We start from the raw sequence: 15,275 nt of genomic DNA, 5'->3' as shown, positions 1-15,275 counted from the left end.
CAAGTGCACCAATTTGTTGTCCCGAAAAAAAGGGTTAATCATCATCATCGTTGGCGTCCCATGTGCTCACACCGTTTAAACGCTCGGCTTGGAATACCGGATGTCGCCTGTTGGCGGCCAATGTCACCGTGTACACCGGCACGTCGAACCGAATCAAACTACACAGACACACACGCACATGATGGAATGATGCTTCGGCATGATGGCACACACCAAGCGCACGTTATTAGCTGCGGCAGAAGCCCGGGTCGGAAGTCCCATTTCCGATGATGCATTTTTTTTTTGCTGTTGTCTTCACTACGCTTTGAACGCATTTTCTCCTTCACATGGGTAGTTTCTCGCTTCATCCTACCTCGTCGTTCTACTTTTTTTAGTTTGAAGCTGTTTTTATTTTCGGGACGTACCGAGCGTTCCATTTTACCACCGTTTAATGGACATCCGGTTCCGGTACCGGTAGCGCACCGGAAAGTGACGGCGAACGTGTGCCCACACCTGCTGGTAGCTTGTTGCTTCCCAGTTTTCGTTTGTCTCGGTGGAATAGATTTAGTGCGTGGATTTATTTTTAAAAACGAACCAGCTGGAAGACATCATCATCTTGAGCGCTTGTTTTACTGATCGATCACTGTTTTTCTTCTATCTTCCTTTCTCTACAGCAACGAGAAGTGCATCGTCCTGTCCTGGTCCCAACAATCTGCCCCCGCTACAGTTCCACAGTGTGCACGGTGATAATATACGGATCTCGCGCGAAGGTACCGTCGCCAAGCGGTATGAGTCGTTCTGCAAGGGCATCACCTTCAGCGCACGGCCGGTACGTGTGAACGAGCGTGTATGCGTCAAATTCCTCGACATCTCCAACAACTGGAGCGGAGTGATCCGGTTCGGTTTTACCTGCAACGATCCGTCGTCACTGCGCGGTAACCTGCCAAAGTATGCCTGCCCGGACCTGACGAACAAGCCCGGCTTCTGGGCGAAGGCACTGAACGAACGGTACTGCTACCGGGGTAATGTGCTGTTCTACTACGTCACTCCTTCTGGGGATGTGCATTTCGGCATCAACGGCGAGGAGAAGGGTGTGTTCATTACCGATGTGGATGCACGCGGCCCGCTGTGGGCCGTGATCGATGTGTACGGCAATTCGACCGCAATCGAATTCCTCGATTCGCGCATATACATGTTCCAGGCCCAGCAGCAGCAACATCAACACCACCAACAGCAGCACCAGCAGCAACAGCAACATCATGGTGCACATCCACACGCGCAAAGCCAAACGCGTCGACCGACGGAACCGGAAATCGGTATGCCACAGATGGAATCGCTCAGCATTAACCAGCACAACCATCAGCTGATGGAGGAGCGTCCGGTGACGTGCGGTGCGCTGAGCCCCTCAACCTCCGTAAGGTACCATAGCCCGGCGCCGGGATTGTTGCCACTTCCCTTCCATCCGGTACGGGGACGTAACATTAAGTTTTCCGCTGACCGGTACGTGGCGACCCGTGCCGATACCGAGTTCTGCCAAGGGTATGTGTTCTCGCCCCGTCCGGTCAAGATTGGCGAACGGCTGATCATTCAGATCCTCAAGACGGACTCGATCTTTGTCGGTTCGTTAGCGCTCGGATTGACATCCTGCGATCCGGCTAGTCTACAGCTAAACGATCTTCCCGACGATTCAGATATGCTGCTCGATCGGCCGGAATATTGGGTGGTCAGCAAAGATGTTGCGTCTACGCTGGTTCGTGGCGATGAGCTGTGCTTCAACATCACCGTGAACGGTGAGGTGCAGATCAGCAAGAACGGTGGTGCGCCGTCGGTCATCATGCACATCGATCAGTCGCTACAGCTGTGGGCCTTCCTCGATGTGTACGGTTCCACGCAGAGTGTGCGTCTGTTTACGCTTCCGCTTCCGCCGGTGCCTTCCTCGTGCGCCACCAGCATGTACATGGCCCGGTCACATTCATCGCTGGCAGCTGCCACTAGTCAATCGGTTCGTAGCCTGCACCAAGAGCAACAAGTGATGGCCGAATCAGCCACCATGGCAACCGGTAGCTGCCGGACGCTTGCCGGTGGTTCCTCTACCAGTGCGCTGGTACAACAAGCGACGGCTGCGACTACCGCTGCAACCGCTACCGTGCGCCCTGATATGATCCAGATCAACCCAGGTGGTACGGTGCTAGTCGTCAATCTGCCTCCGGCCGATGTTCTCAGTCAGCAACAGCAGCAACAACAATCGTCCCAAGCACAAGCGACACTTGTAACGCGCGGTATGACTACATCCGCTTCCACCCTGTCCGTCCCGCTGTCGACACTTTCGCTCTCATCGCACACCGGTTCGACGGGAACGGCCAGCGAGCTGATGGCTTCCAACAACAACAACAGCAACAACTACGCGGCTAGCACTGCTACCTACCCTGAGGTAAGTTTTCGGACACACACAACACCTTCGCTCTGCTGGAAGTGGCTTTACTAACGGTCGCATCTTTTTCCAATTACAGTCGCTGTCCAACTACAACAATGCAGCCAACTACTCGACTGCAGCCCTCGCCGCTAACGGCATCTACAGCTCGACCAACTGTGTCGATTGTACGATCTGCTTCGAGAAACCGATCGATTCGGTGCTGTACATGTGCGGCCATATGTGCATGTGCTACGATTGTGCGATAAAGCAGTGGCGTGGTATCGGCGGTGGACACTGTCCACTGTGCCGGGCCGTGATTCGCGATGTCATCCGCACGTACAAATCGTAGACGCCACGTGAACACACGTGATGGTGGGGCATAGCCAAAGAAAAAACGGTCCGGTGTGGAACAGCCGAGTACTACATAGACACACACACACACACACACACACACACACACACACACACACACACACACACACACACACACACACACACACACACACACACACACACACACACACACACACACACACACACACACACACACACACCAAACAAATGTGATTAAGCAGGCAGTGCGTAACAGTTGTGATTCGAAGCAAAGATGGAGACAAAATGGAACGGGCGTGGGGAGTAGCTGTTGTTGTTGTTGTTTGTTGTAAGAAGTAACGGATGGGAAAACGTTATTCCGTCACCGTTTGTTGCAAAAAAAAAAACCGGTCCGGTCCCAAAAAGGCATCAAGCGAAAACGTGCAGCGCATCCTGCAAGCGGTCAACAGTGGTGAAGATATAAATTAACACTGATAGTTTATCGTTTTGAAAGATAAATTATTGAGTAGTCAAAATTTATAGCAAAAAGAATCGCACACATTCGCGCTGAGGATGAGAGATTTTCTTTTGGCAAATGAAGTTAGGCTTTTGCTGCATAAAACGGTACCGCTAAAGAGCGTTGGGGCGCCGAAATGGAACGGAACGGTGTACGGAGGCGTAACGATAGGGGGGAGGAATGGTACACACACACGCATCCGATGTGATGTGAAGATGGTAGCCAAAAACAAAAATGTTTACCGAAATACAGCAACACAATTAACTAGTGTGTAAGAAACGAACGGCGGAGAAGAAGGCAAGATGAGGGAGTTAATTGATTTAGAGAGCGAAAACCAAAACCGACCGCGGTACCAAAACAATCTCCGCAATCCGAGTGTAACGGAAGTGAAAGCATTACATTGCATTTACACAAAGCAGTAGTAGCAGCAGTAATAGTAAGCTCACTGGAAACGATCATCAGTTATGCGTCAGTCAATAATCGAACGAGGCCAGTTATTGCTTGGTGGTTTCTTTTTAAACCCTATAATCTAGTTTACAAAATAGTCAATTCGACACATATATTCCCCCCCCCCCCCCCCCACATAAGTGGCAGTTAAATGCCTTTTATGGGGACTGTTGATGGCCACTGAAAAAGAAACAGTGAGAGAGGGAGAAAGAGAGAAACACGTTTGCCAAAAAAATCAAAGAACAAATGTCACTTCCAGATATAGGGTGCGCTGCTTCGTATATAGAGTAAACTATCGTGAAAAGTTAGTTGATCATTAGGGAAACATAAGCATACAAACTGAACGAAACGATTGTTAGGTTTCCGTCTATATATATATCTCTCTCTCTCTTTTGCTTCATTACCTCGTGTACAGTGTATGATAGTTGTAAAAGGATTTCCTTTTTCGTTACGTGACACAAAAATTAAAGCAATGAGGGGAGGGTAAGCATCTGCTCCGAATGCACTCCGTACTCGATGTACTTTTCTAGTTGCAAACGCGCCGGAAACGGATCGGTTCATTAATTTATTTTCTAGTCAAATAGTCAAAGCAATGGCATTCGGATTATGGGGAGAGAAAAATTATATACAATTTCTGTACGGAATTGGAATGATGAAAAGAAATATTAAACCAACGGAAATATTATTTAAAACGAGTAATTCGCGTTTTGAGTTTAATTTTTGATCTTTTACTGTTAGCACACGTCTCATACACAACAAGTGATTTGGTTGTTCTACTTCCTTCCGATACATTTGTGCGCCGGGCAATCATAGTGTGGATTTATCGGTTTGAATTGTTCCTCGAGGTTGGATTAGGTTCGAGCTGGAATTGAACAGAAAATGCTAAACGCTTAGCTACGGAGTTGGCAGCAAACATGGACGCTTGGTCAGTCAGTAGTAAGTCAGGTGGTGAAAGATGCGCCGAAGAAGCCAGGAGTTGTATGATATGATGGCTAACTGCTAGTGCATTAAATACGGTCGTATTAAAGATAATTTATTGTTACGTAGGTTACGCGAAGGAGGAGGAATGCATACAACACTACAGTTTTTTGTTGTCGTTATCTCCTTTTTTGTGACTTGATACTTTAAAAAAACTGCAAAACAACTATGAACAAACACAAATCTTCAATACGAAATACAAACAATAATTAAAAACTATTCATTGCATTTTTTTATGTAGATAGTGTTTTACTGTACTTTTCAGCACTCAAACCACTACATTTCGGATGATCGTGTGTGCCGCTTCGTGTGAACGAATTATTGACTCGTTTAATTTTTCAATTGCCGTAAACACTTATTGATAACCAGTTTCATTTATTTAAATAGCGGTGCGCTAGAATGATTCCTTGCTCACAATGTACAGTTTACACTTTGTTTTGTTTTTGCTCGGGGGGGGAAACATCAAGAAAGTAAAAGTATTGTAGATGACCTTAGAATTGAATCGTGCAACGTACATTACGTTGGACACAGAGTCGCTTAAGCGAGCGACCCAGCATGGTGTGTGAATGGATGATGAATGGGAAACTAAAACGGAAGGATGGACGTTGTAAGAATATGGAATCAATGTGTTCACTCTTCCCTTCCGTATGTCTGCTTCCTTTCTTTCCCCCTTTTCCCCCCTTTCCCATATACAAGCCGGAACCGTTGGGTTCGGTTCCACTGCCAGCTAGTTTTATCTCAACAAAGTTTGTTAGTTCATATTTCATATTTTTTCTTCTGCATCGTAATTACACTACCGATCATTAGTTAAATTGTTTAACGCGTTACTAGTGCTGTTTCCTAGTTTTGTTCTGCCTATGTATATGTATATATATTTTTTCTCATTTGTTACTTCATTTTCTTTATATATATATTTATAAGTTCGTCTTTCCGGGACGTCTGTTAATCGATCATCACTATGCGGCCTTCATCTCGCGATCGCTATCCATTTACCATGCTAAACGATCGAGATGGAAGGTGGCCCTAGTAGCTAATACTTTGGTGGGAGAGAATATTCTTTTCTGTACCTTTTTGTTTACGTTTATTCCTTACCGTCAAACCGCTCTTTTCCAATCCCAACCCGTTTCCGCCAAACAGCAACACCCGCGCTCCAATCTTCCTTCTTTTAATCGCTACTTTATACACAGGTACATTTAAAAACAGATTATTTCTTCTTGACTCGACAGCTAATGTGGGTATTTGTACAGACGTTCAGACCTTCTTCCCGCACTGCACCCGGGTATCATCGTTATGCTAATGCTTTTCGCTGCACTATTCCCACCCACTAACAGCAGCCGCTCGCGCGTGTGTGTGATTTCTTTAACAAATGGTGCAAAAAACAACCGCATGCAAATGGTGTATGGGTGTGAATGGAGTGAGCAAGTTAAAACGGTCAAGACAACGTGGACACGATCGTTGCATAGCGCAACCAGCCATCATAATGTGTGGTGCTGGTTCATTAATTGACAGAATGATTTCGTTTTGTAATGTGCAATGTAATGCGATTTTTCGACCGGCACTCATGCAGCGTGGACTTTCTCTTGGCGGGGGAAGAAAAAAAAATGAGAGAGAGAGAGAGAGAGAGAGAGAGAGAGAGAGAAACGCATCACCAACATTACCCAATTCAGTACAATGTATAAACAGTTTAAAGGTTACGCTAGAAAAATAGAGCTCATTTGAGGTGTTGGTTTATACAGGCAATACTGGCAATTCTTGTTTGGTTTTTAATTGTGTTTGTGTGACTAGTGTTCTTAAACTGAAGCGATCATCGATCGGCTGATTGTGTTAGGTTTTTGATTCTGATGTCTTTCCGGGAGTTGATGGTGGGATGTTTTAAAGACGACTGAACAAACGCAGGTTGATTGTAATTAGTTGCCTTTCTCAAGATAAACGCGATGAAAGAGTAATAGTAGACACCACTACACGAGCAATGCAATGTGTAACAGTAGTATCACTTGTTCTATAAAATTCCGTTACAAATTTGCTAGTGGTGCGTCTCCTCAAAGTATGCAATTCACAGGAAAGCAACACACTATTAGTATATTTTGTGCCAATTTGAGTAAATCTGTCCTCCGGCATGCAAATGAAAAGAAAAGTGATAATTGCCTTACGGTTAAGAAGATGTAAACTTATGCAGAAAATACTTTAAATTTAAATTAATCAATCAAAAGAAAAGTTGAGTGAATCTCTCTGGTGCTCTAGTATGGTTTAGTTGTGCGTCGTTTCAACAAATGCAAAACACAGGGAACAAGTGCAAAGCGTTTAGTTGTTTTCATAAAACTGTAGACACTTATGCGGCACTCTATGTATGTATAGCTTTTGTTTAGTAACGCTTAAGTATTGATCCACCGTCCAACAAGGTGGGCAAGCCAGTTGAGGAGTGAAGTGTGTCGTTGAATTCCACTATCGGCTCTAAACAGTATCACGATACAAAATCGCCCCTTTTTGCTGCCTTCTAATGCGGTAAAATTGTTTGTCTAGTGACGCCCTGTGTGTGTGTTTTTTTGTTCTTCTAGTAGCTGAACGACTTGTACGATAGTATGGAAGCATTGGAGCATATACATGCAACATCGGCTCCTACACACGAGCGCGCCTAGTTTACGAACTACACTAAGGAACACTGTCATGCAATTTGTTTCGCCAAGCTTCCTCAAAATTTTCCCCTACTGCTTGCGGGGGCATCACTTTTCCGTAACGATACACACGCAAAATCGAGAAGAGATACATCCATACAAGATGATACATACAGACACACACTGATAAACAGATAGGGAGATTCTCGAGCGTGTCTCACTCGGTGCGTATCAAGAGACGTACGGAAAGAACTGTCCCGTGATTGATGTGCTGTTGAGTGCTTTCAAAACCGATTGCTCGCTGCTTCCCGGCTTTACCCAATTTGGCTGTTTTTTTTTTTTTTTTGTTGCTGTGATTTTCACTCGTCGTCATCTTATGCTAATTAATTTTAAAATTGCTAGTTAATTTAAAATGCTTCCACATTCTACTCAGCCACATTGCTATTTGATGCTGTCTCCATGTTCATCGCTCAACTCTTTCCACCGTCATTCTTTCATTCATTCTTGCGCTAGTCTACTTACGCACCGTACTGGCTTGGGTTGTGTCCCTACGGGGGTTTTTTTTGTTTGGTTTCTTATTGGTAGTATTTGGTGTTTTGTTAGTTACCTTTCTTACAAATGCTTTAATGCGTATTTTTGTTAAATGTTTTGTTTTTGTGTACTGCTTGGTGGCGCATTCCGCTACACCACAGAGGCTGTATCTGCAGCCAATTGGCGTACAGCACACAATGCATCTACAGAGCAACATCACACAGAGAACAAAAAAGATGGAATGTGTTAATACTGGTTAATATTGGTTAGTAACATGGGGCTTTCGTGCAGTACTGTACATGGCTAGTTTTGCTGTGGATTGGGCCAATCTAAAATTTCGATTATGCTCACGATTACTCACTGACTGTTAAAAAAAGAAACATAAACAGAGATTTAGATGACTCGAGTTTGACGGCTTTGGTGACAAGACAATCCTTTCGTAAAAAAAACCCAACATTTGAAATGAAGTTTAATTCATGCCAGAAACGCATGCTCTTTTACAAAGTGTCTATGTTTCTCTACTGATCGAAACTACCTGTAAACGATTGTCTATTATCAACTAAGCTGTGTCAACATCCACACCTTCTTTACTGAACGCTGAACGTTTTTCAAAATGGTTCAACTGAGATGAGATTCGTTTACGAATAAGATTTCTTACAATGCTACACTTGAGAGGGACTGCTGCTACAGCTAGTAATGGTATGCCAGTTTGATTAGTCAAAAAGTATGTGCCTATTCTTAAGCCGTCCTAGCGTCATCCTAGCGACTACACCTCAACACTAACGTTTATTATTGTTGTAACCCTGCACCGATCGTCGATCGGCGAGTGGTTGCGATCGTACCCTACCAAATCCGGTGCCTGACCCACTGCATCGGTGCAAGAACAAAGAACTGATCAGCGATTTATGATACAAACTATATCAAAAACATGTCTATTAAAAACATTTTCCCGATCGCGCGATCGCACTGTTGTGGCTCGGCCCGATCACGGTTCGTTAGGTGTTTGCTTCTTAATTCTCCACTGTCGCTGCTCGCTGAGCATCTTATCAACATAACGTTATTGCTTTCGTAGTGGTACTGGAACGTGATATGGACCGGAGCAAATATGGTGGGCAAACCGTCCGGATGCAACTGGACGGGGCCCTCGTCTATCGCCTCCTACTAGGGGAGGATTCTCGGAATCGAATGCAAGCATTGGAAGAATTGGATTATTTGCTTTCCCTCCTTCCCTCCCATTCCCCATCTCTGGTTGTCCGCCCTGCTGACTGGCTGGAGAACGCTAGAGTTCTTTGCAGGTGTTTGATGCGGATGTGTTGTTAGATTACGGAACAAACTTAACCACTCATAACTATGAACAAATCCGTTCACACGGCTGTTTCCGAGGGCACTGATCCTTGCAGGGTACTGTGTCGTAACGACCATATCCTGCCTTAGATCAGGTCCTCCTGCCTGCCTTAGAGATGGATTAACGCAAAGCGGTCTAGATCGGGTTTGCGCAAACCCGCGTAGACACTTTCGGCCGACGGTCATCAAAGACAGTCAAACATTTGCAGAGACTTGGTGACGACGTCATCCTTCAGACAAGCCTCGAGAAATTCTTCGATCGTGATGATACCGTCCTGGTTAAGGTCTAGCTTTGCAAACACTTTGTCAACCTGTAAGGGAACAAGTAAAATGTTGTCAGATGTTTCAAGATGGCCAAAGGATTGTGTGGACTGCCTTTTATTTACCTGTTCCCGAGCCTTCCGGTCATCGTCTGGTTGGTGTGGTCGCCGTCCCATCAGTTCGTGTACGGCCGACACAATTTCTCCTAGCTCGCCTCGGCTGATGCAACCGTCCCCATTGATGTCGTATAACCGGAACGTCCATCGTAGTCGCTCGTAAACGGAACCACGCAGAAGTGTAGATAGGGTAACTAGAAGATCCTGTGAGTGGAAAAAATGTAGTGCAAGAAGCGTGAATAATGAAATCAGACTTCATCGAAAGTTGCTCATAATTTTTCCTCATTCAAATTTGAGGATCAAGTTCTCAGGAAACATAAATGTTTAGTCCGCAGAAGCCGTAGCCCTTGTGTAGTAGCTGAAGAAAACCTTAGGTACTAAGGCACTGAGGTACTAAGCGCATTCTACACTCTCGAAGACCTATCCTAACTTTCCTTTGGGCTGTAAATTACGAATTTGATCCAAGGGAACAAGCATTTTCGTCCATTAAGGCAGAGGAGTACTGACCATGGACAACACCACACCGGCCAAGCGCGAGCTGCTGCTCTGTTCCAAAAATGCGGTCTCTGGCACTTGGACCAGCTAATTGTAACAATGCCAGAACCGTTTTCTAAGACTCATAAAACTCTCTACTAACCCCAGGGCAGATACCGACTTCAGTCGTGACTAAACAGTCCTATCGCATTACTGGAGCGCCTGTTTCTGTGGTGTTACTACATTACAGTCAACCAACTCAAAATCGATCGATCGATCGATCGAATTAGTCAATCGACCACTAACAATAGTTTAATCAAAGGACTCAAAGTCTTCTTCTTGGCGAGCTTCTATAGATAACGCTGACCATTTGATGGCTTCCTAGACTTGCTGATACCACGTAGCTGGAAAGTCAGACATCAACTACGAGGGAACGGTCCTTAAGGGATTTCCTCCCTTGTAAAGACAGGCAGAACTTGAGGAGAATGACATTGAATATTGCATAGCTCTATATAATTTATTCGGCAACATTCAAAATAAAAATATCATCTATACAACTGTGGCTGTGACATTGTAGCAAAATTGTAGGAATTAAATAATACATTCCATGACATTTTGACAGTGTTGACGCTTGCTAATCAAACTATTTGTTTCGAATAAATAGCACAATTCCAATCATAGCGCTAATTCCACACGGTACACAAATTGCAATTAAGCATGCAAACGTAATGACCAGCCCTTTCAACTAGCACGTTTGTAGTCATTAATATTCGCCACCCGGCCACATGAAGCAGGAGAAGAAGTATGGCAAGTAGCGCCACAGCTAACACCATCGCGGAAGTGACTTAAGTGGCGTTAATGATATTCATTCGCAAATAAATAATAAAACTCAACGATGAAAGTGAGAAGCAGCAAACAACTAACAAATCGTAAGGAAGCATAAAACAAACAACGCCCGAGATAGCGGGAACAGCGAACCAAGTACAGCCAGAGACCCAACCGCACAAGGGGTAGAAAACTAATTACGCTCATAATTATGGGGCGAGAAAACTAGCTCTACGGGTACTTTCCCTCTCTCTCTTTTTCTCTCTATTTCTCTCTCTATCTTGCATCTTTACTCCTGCAGTCAATTACTCTCTCTCTCTCTGCTTCTCTCTCTTTATCTTCCGGTTGATTTTGATGGTTAGCAAGCTTTCGTTAGAAGCTACGCGAAGGACGAGCCCAATTCCCAGCGGGCTCCTTAGTGCCATCGCTTCACGGTGCCCGACGCCTGGCTACGAACAAGCAACAATAATTTAATTTTCAAACCATCCCCGGCCGGTCCGGTATGTAGGCCCGGCCCGAAAACTGAACGTGCGGCTAAACGTACGGCTGAATAATTAATTGGTGTTAATAGCCGAGTCACTTAAATCGAACTTTACGTTTCATCCGTTCGGTGCGGCACGGTCGCACGCACTTCCGGTTCTAAGCGACGCGTCAACAGGGCCAAGGCTCGACCGTTGCTTCATTCACAAAACGACAACGTCAACAACCGTGGTGCGGAGGGTGTTTGCGTGTTTGGGCGTAATTTTGGCTACCTGCAAGAATTGGAGCTCATCTTTCTTGGCCTGTAAGCGCAGCAGTTTATCGTTGCGTGTGACAAAGGATTGGGCTCGTTCGCCGGGAGGATTTGAGGCATGAGCAAGCTGCAAGTACACATTACCGTTAACGGTACACGTTTGCGGTGGCACTTACCCGGAAGGTGATGGATCCGTTGCAGTTGACATCGAACGCTTTGAACACATAGTGCGCGTAAAGGCTGGAATCTGGAATGGGTTGATGAAGGTTTGTATGAAAAGCAGAAGAAAAGGGTGGAAAGCATAGTTTAGACAACATGAATTGGGAAGCTTGGCACTTACTTCCATGTGGGAAGAATTTCGCATAAATATCCTTGAAGCTATCTTCGTGCACAACCCCGTCTGGACATTCCTATAGGAAAATAATTGTAATAATAGTGTTTAATTAAATGTAATTAAGTTAATTAAGAACAAAAAACGCTTAAGTTTACCGCAACATCGTTCTTCAATTACGAAAAAAACAAGAAATAATTACTGAATTACTGAAATATTTGCAAAATGCAAATAATTCCTGACATTTTAGAAATTTTAATAAACAAATAAACAAATAAGCGTGTACTAATGCAGACAACCAGGTGCTTAAATTAGTTTTTTTACAAGGGACTTCACCTTAAAGAGGCTCATTTGTCGGTTTTGCCAGAATTATCCTTCCATTCAAAGGCGATCACAATCGTAGGGTTTCTTGGGATTAGTGTATGGGGACAGTAGCGAATCAAGCAGTCTGAAGGCGTTTGATGAATGGATCTCGGGACCCATCACTATTAAAATCAAAATAGTTCACCAGTAGAGCGGAGAGATTTCTTTATTAACCCTTGCAGACATGTGCCCGGGGGCGGCTAATTACTTTCTTTCTACGGGCCAAAACTCGGACCTTAAACGAGGCAGCTCTAGACTGACGTATAATCCAGGCAAAATTTGGGGCATTATTTACTACAACCAATTCGTTTTAAACTTCAGCTTGGGCCCCTTTCCAGGAGGGGGGCCTCAAAGGGCCGAACAGTCCGCTTATAGGAAGATTCACCTCTGCTTCCATTCCTTATTCACTCTAAATTTTTTGACGTGCTATGGGTGAAAGACAACAGCTTTCCAGGGCAACTTCGCTACTGCCGTGTGAATAGAAACATGCGATTTACACAGTAAATTGTACTCCAAATCAGTTCAGCCTTGATACAACGAGTTTGGCTGCTTTGGCATGAGGTTCAGGAGTGTTTGGTGAGGTTCAGTCTTGTGAGTGGAATTGTGGAATCGCTCTTGCTGCTTCAGGATAAAACCCGCCGAAAGAATTGTTTTCATTCTTAAATGCTAAATAAATTCATAGGACATTGGACGCCAAAGTTAATTACTTGAGGTAAATATTCTGATGGTTTGATCGTTTTTATGATTTTTGCTCTGGATAGAGATAGAATTTGTTGTACAGAAAGTGTAGCCTAAAACTACGTGTAAGGACTCTCAGCTTATGCTTTCTAACAACGCTTTAGTAAACAAAAAAAAAATTAACCTTCAACACAATAAAAGGACATGATCCATCCGCTTCGCTACAAGCAACACTCAACATCGATCCCAACTTACCGTTTTGAAGCCCCTGTACATGACCCGTATCTCCTGGCGGGTGAACTTTGTCAGCCGGCAAAGATCCTCTAGTGCGACCGGTATTGGTTTCGGTGCCCGCGTAGGCTCTAGCTCGTACACCACCTCCTCAATCGGACTGTCCGGTGGGGTAGCCATCTTTTCATTGACCTTACACGGAGCGACCACAGCAGCAAAGTTTCCCGGTTTCGCTTCCGGTTCACTGGCACCGGTTGTGGATAGTTTTCAGGTGGGTAGTTTGCGCGAAATTGCTACGAAACTTGTCAGCCCGATCTCGTTTGCACGACTTTTGCTTCGCCGTGTGGTTTGGTTGACCAACACGGGCAACCCGCTTACAGAGATCGATGATGGGGTGGTGTGCTTGTATTAACTTTTGCTCGATGTGTATTTACAGCTTGCTTCCAGTTCTGCAAGGGTGCAATCGTGTGCGTAGTAAGGAAGTGAAGCGGTTGGCGAGTGGGTGTGTCGGAAAAAGGTTTTGTGAAAAAAACTTTCTCCAACTATATGCTGCTTCTTCGACCGTGTATCGTATATGTATTAAAAATCGAACCAAACTGTATTAAGGTTTAGCTTCGAACTGTCAAACTTTTCTCGATCAAGTTGGATGAAGTTGCTTGCATGTATTGACTGCGTGACGGACAATGTGTTTGTTTCAGATTTAGGTTGAACTTTTCTCTAGCTTATGATATGGTTTGTGGCATGAGATTCCGCTGCTTCCGTTAAGAAAATTGTTTCTTAATCGAGGCATTATTGAAGCTTTGCTTCACAAGTTCAAGGAACGAATGATTGTTGATGTTCTGAAAAGAGAAAAGTAAAAACAAAATCGATTAGTTCTTAAAACGCCTGTAATAGTGCACGTTTTCTGGTTTAATAAACGTAGGACCGCCAACCATACAAAATTAACGCTTTGCGCCAGATTGAAATAATGATCGTGGCCAACCCAACGTGCCACGCCGCAATGCAAGCTAATCATGGCGAGGAGGCTTCTAATATCTCGGCACAATTAGAATTTATGAAAATGATTAAATCTGATTGCCCAACCGTTCGCCGACCGCACCATCACACGATGGCCGTAGATTCTAAGAGAAGTCATTGGCCTCCAGCTGACTTCAAGTATCCCGTAACCTTTAGCAAGAGGGAAACGTTCCACACCGTGAACAGATTAAATGGGAAAACGAGTTCACTTAAACCAGGACAAGATTTATTATGGCAAAAGCTCATCAAAACGTAAAGAACTGGGGTACAGCAACCAAGCAGGGTTAGCGAAGGTTCCACCCGGGTTCGTCTACAGCGTCCAACCGACATCTTAAAGTGGGCCATTAAAGTTGAAGCCGAAATGCCGAAGCAAGATGGCCGACGTATTGGAAGACCAGTAAATGTGCTTATGTGAAGCCAGCATAATAATATCAGCGTAGTATTACATAGGAGCTTTTTTTTTTAAATGTACTGTACGCCATTGGACACAAAAGCGAAGGGATGTGTGCAAAGTTGTTTGAATCGTTTGCCAACAACATTAAAGCGTTCTTTCAGTCAAACGATGTGGAAACACAGGTTTTCTGGTGCACGCTCTAGAGAACGTGAGCTATTCATATCGCCCGTAGCATATACGCTCAAACAAATGGCCAACAACCGGCGGAAGAGTGTAATCGGGGCAGCACTATTTTGGAAAGTTTCCAACGTTCCCATTTTCATTTCGCGAAACTTTGCTGCATCGCGGAAGAGGTGCCGGCAATGGTTGGAAGTGGTGCCAGCCGGCTGTCCTTCAACGGGCGAAGTTCTCGCTTGACGAGGCACAAAATCCGAAAACCTTCCCATTTCCTGCGTTCTGTTTGGGCATTGCTGCAAAACGCACGGGCCACAAATCTACTGCTTTTGAGGAGCTTGAGCAGAGGTTTGAGCTTATTGATCGTCGGGACACGGCGTTTGACGTGGACCAAAACCGTACAATGTGTGTATGTGCCGTGCTTGTCTCGTCCAGCCGCAAACAGTGGTGTAAGGGCCGAATGCTTTGGTGAGCTTGATTTTAATTGCAAACAACGACAACCGCCATGTGTAGTCTATAGTCTGTTGGCCATTCTAGTTGGACTT

At 44.8% G+C, this 15,275-nt stretch overlaps 4 protein-coding genes across 5 annotated transcripts in view; 2 read left to right on the top strand and 2 right to left on the bottom strand.

Moving 5' to 3' along the window:
- Positions 1–2,778, top strand: part of LOC126557224 (protein neuralized) — a 34,037-nt gene extending 31,259 nt beyond the window's left edge. For both annotated transcript variants that reach the window (XM_050212928.1, XM_050212926.1), the window contains exons 2-3: positions 654–2,410; positions 2,490–2,778. In XM_050212928.1, the coding sequence (XP_050068885.1) occupies positions 654–2,410; positions 2,490–2,741 (2,009 nt within the window). In that variant the 3' untranslated portion in view covers positions 2,742–2,778. The remainder of the gene's footprint in view (positions 1–653; positions 2,411–2,489) is intronic.
- The window catches only part of LOC126558879 (uncharacterized), a 553,494-nt gene that overhangs the window by 195,165 nt on the left and 343,054 nt on the right, over positions 1–15,275 (top strand). The window lies entirely within an intron of this gene.
- The window catches only part of LOC126558878 (uncharacterized), a 521,842-nt gene that overhangs the window by 209,012 nt on the left and 297,555 nt on the right, over positions 1–15,275 (bottom strand). The gene's annotated exons all lie outside the window — the stretch shown is intronic.
- LOC126559092 (Kv channel-interacting protein 1) lies at positions 9,165–13,364 on the bottom strand. Its single transcript, XM_050215201.1, has 5 exons — positions 13,170–13,364; positions 11,883–11,952; positions 11,719–11,789; positions 9,520–9,714; positions 9,165–9,444 (listed from the first exon to the last, which is right to left on the bottom strand). Exons 1-5 carry the CDS (start codon positions 13,323–13,325, stop codon positions 9,319–9,321), a joined length of 618 nt encoding a protein of 205 aa, XP_050071158.1. The 5' UTR covers positions 13,326–13,364; the 3' UTR covers positions 9,165–9,318.

The sequence above is a fragment of the Anopheles maculipalpis genome, chromosome 2RL, assembly GCF_943734695.1.
Source record: "Anopheles maculipalpis chromosome 2RL, idAnoMacuDA_375_x, whole genome shotgun sequence".
NCBI classification, from domain to species: domain Eukaryota; kingdom Metazoa; phylum Arthropoda; class Insecta; order Diptera; family Culicidae; genus Anopheles; species Anopheles maculipalpis.
Note: the sequence above shows the minus strand (reverse complement) of the source record. Positions and strands in the feature narration are given on the sequence as shown.

What these genes read in the sequence shown, in the direction of transcription:
- LOC126559092 (XM_050215201.1), bottom strand. Translation starts at nt 13,325, where the DNA reads ATGGCTACCCCACCGGACAGTCCGATTGAGGAGGTGGTGTACGAGCTA. An exon ending in GAAATTCTTCCCACATGGAA is followed by an intron (nt 11,790 to 11,882) that starts GTAAGTGCCAAG and finishes AACCCATTCCAG; the next exon opens with ATTCCAGCCTTTACGCGCAC. An exon ending in ACGGATCCATCACCTTCCGG is followed by an intron (nt 9,715 to 11,718) that starts GTAAGTGCCACC and finishes TTCCACTCACAG; the next exon opens with GATCTTCTAGTTACCCTATC.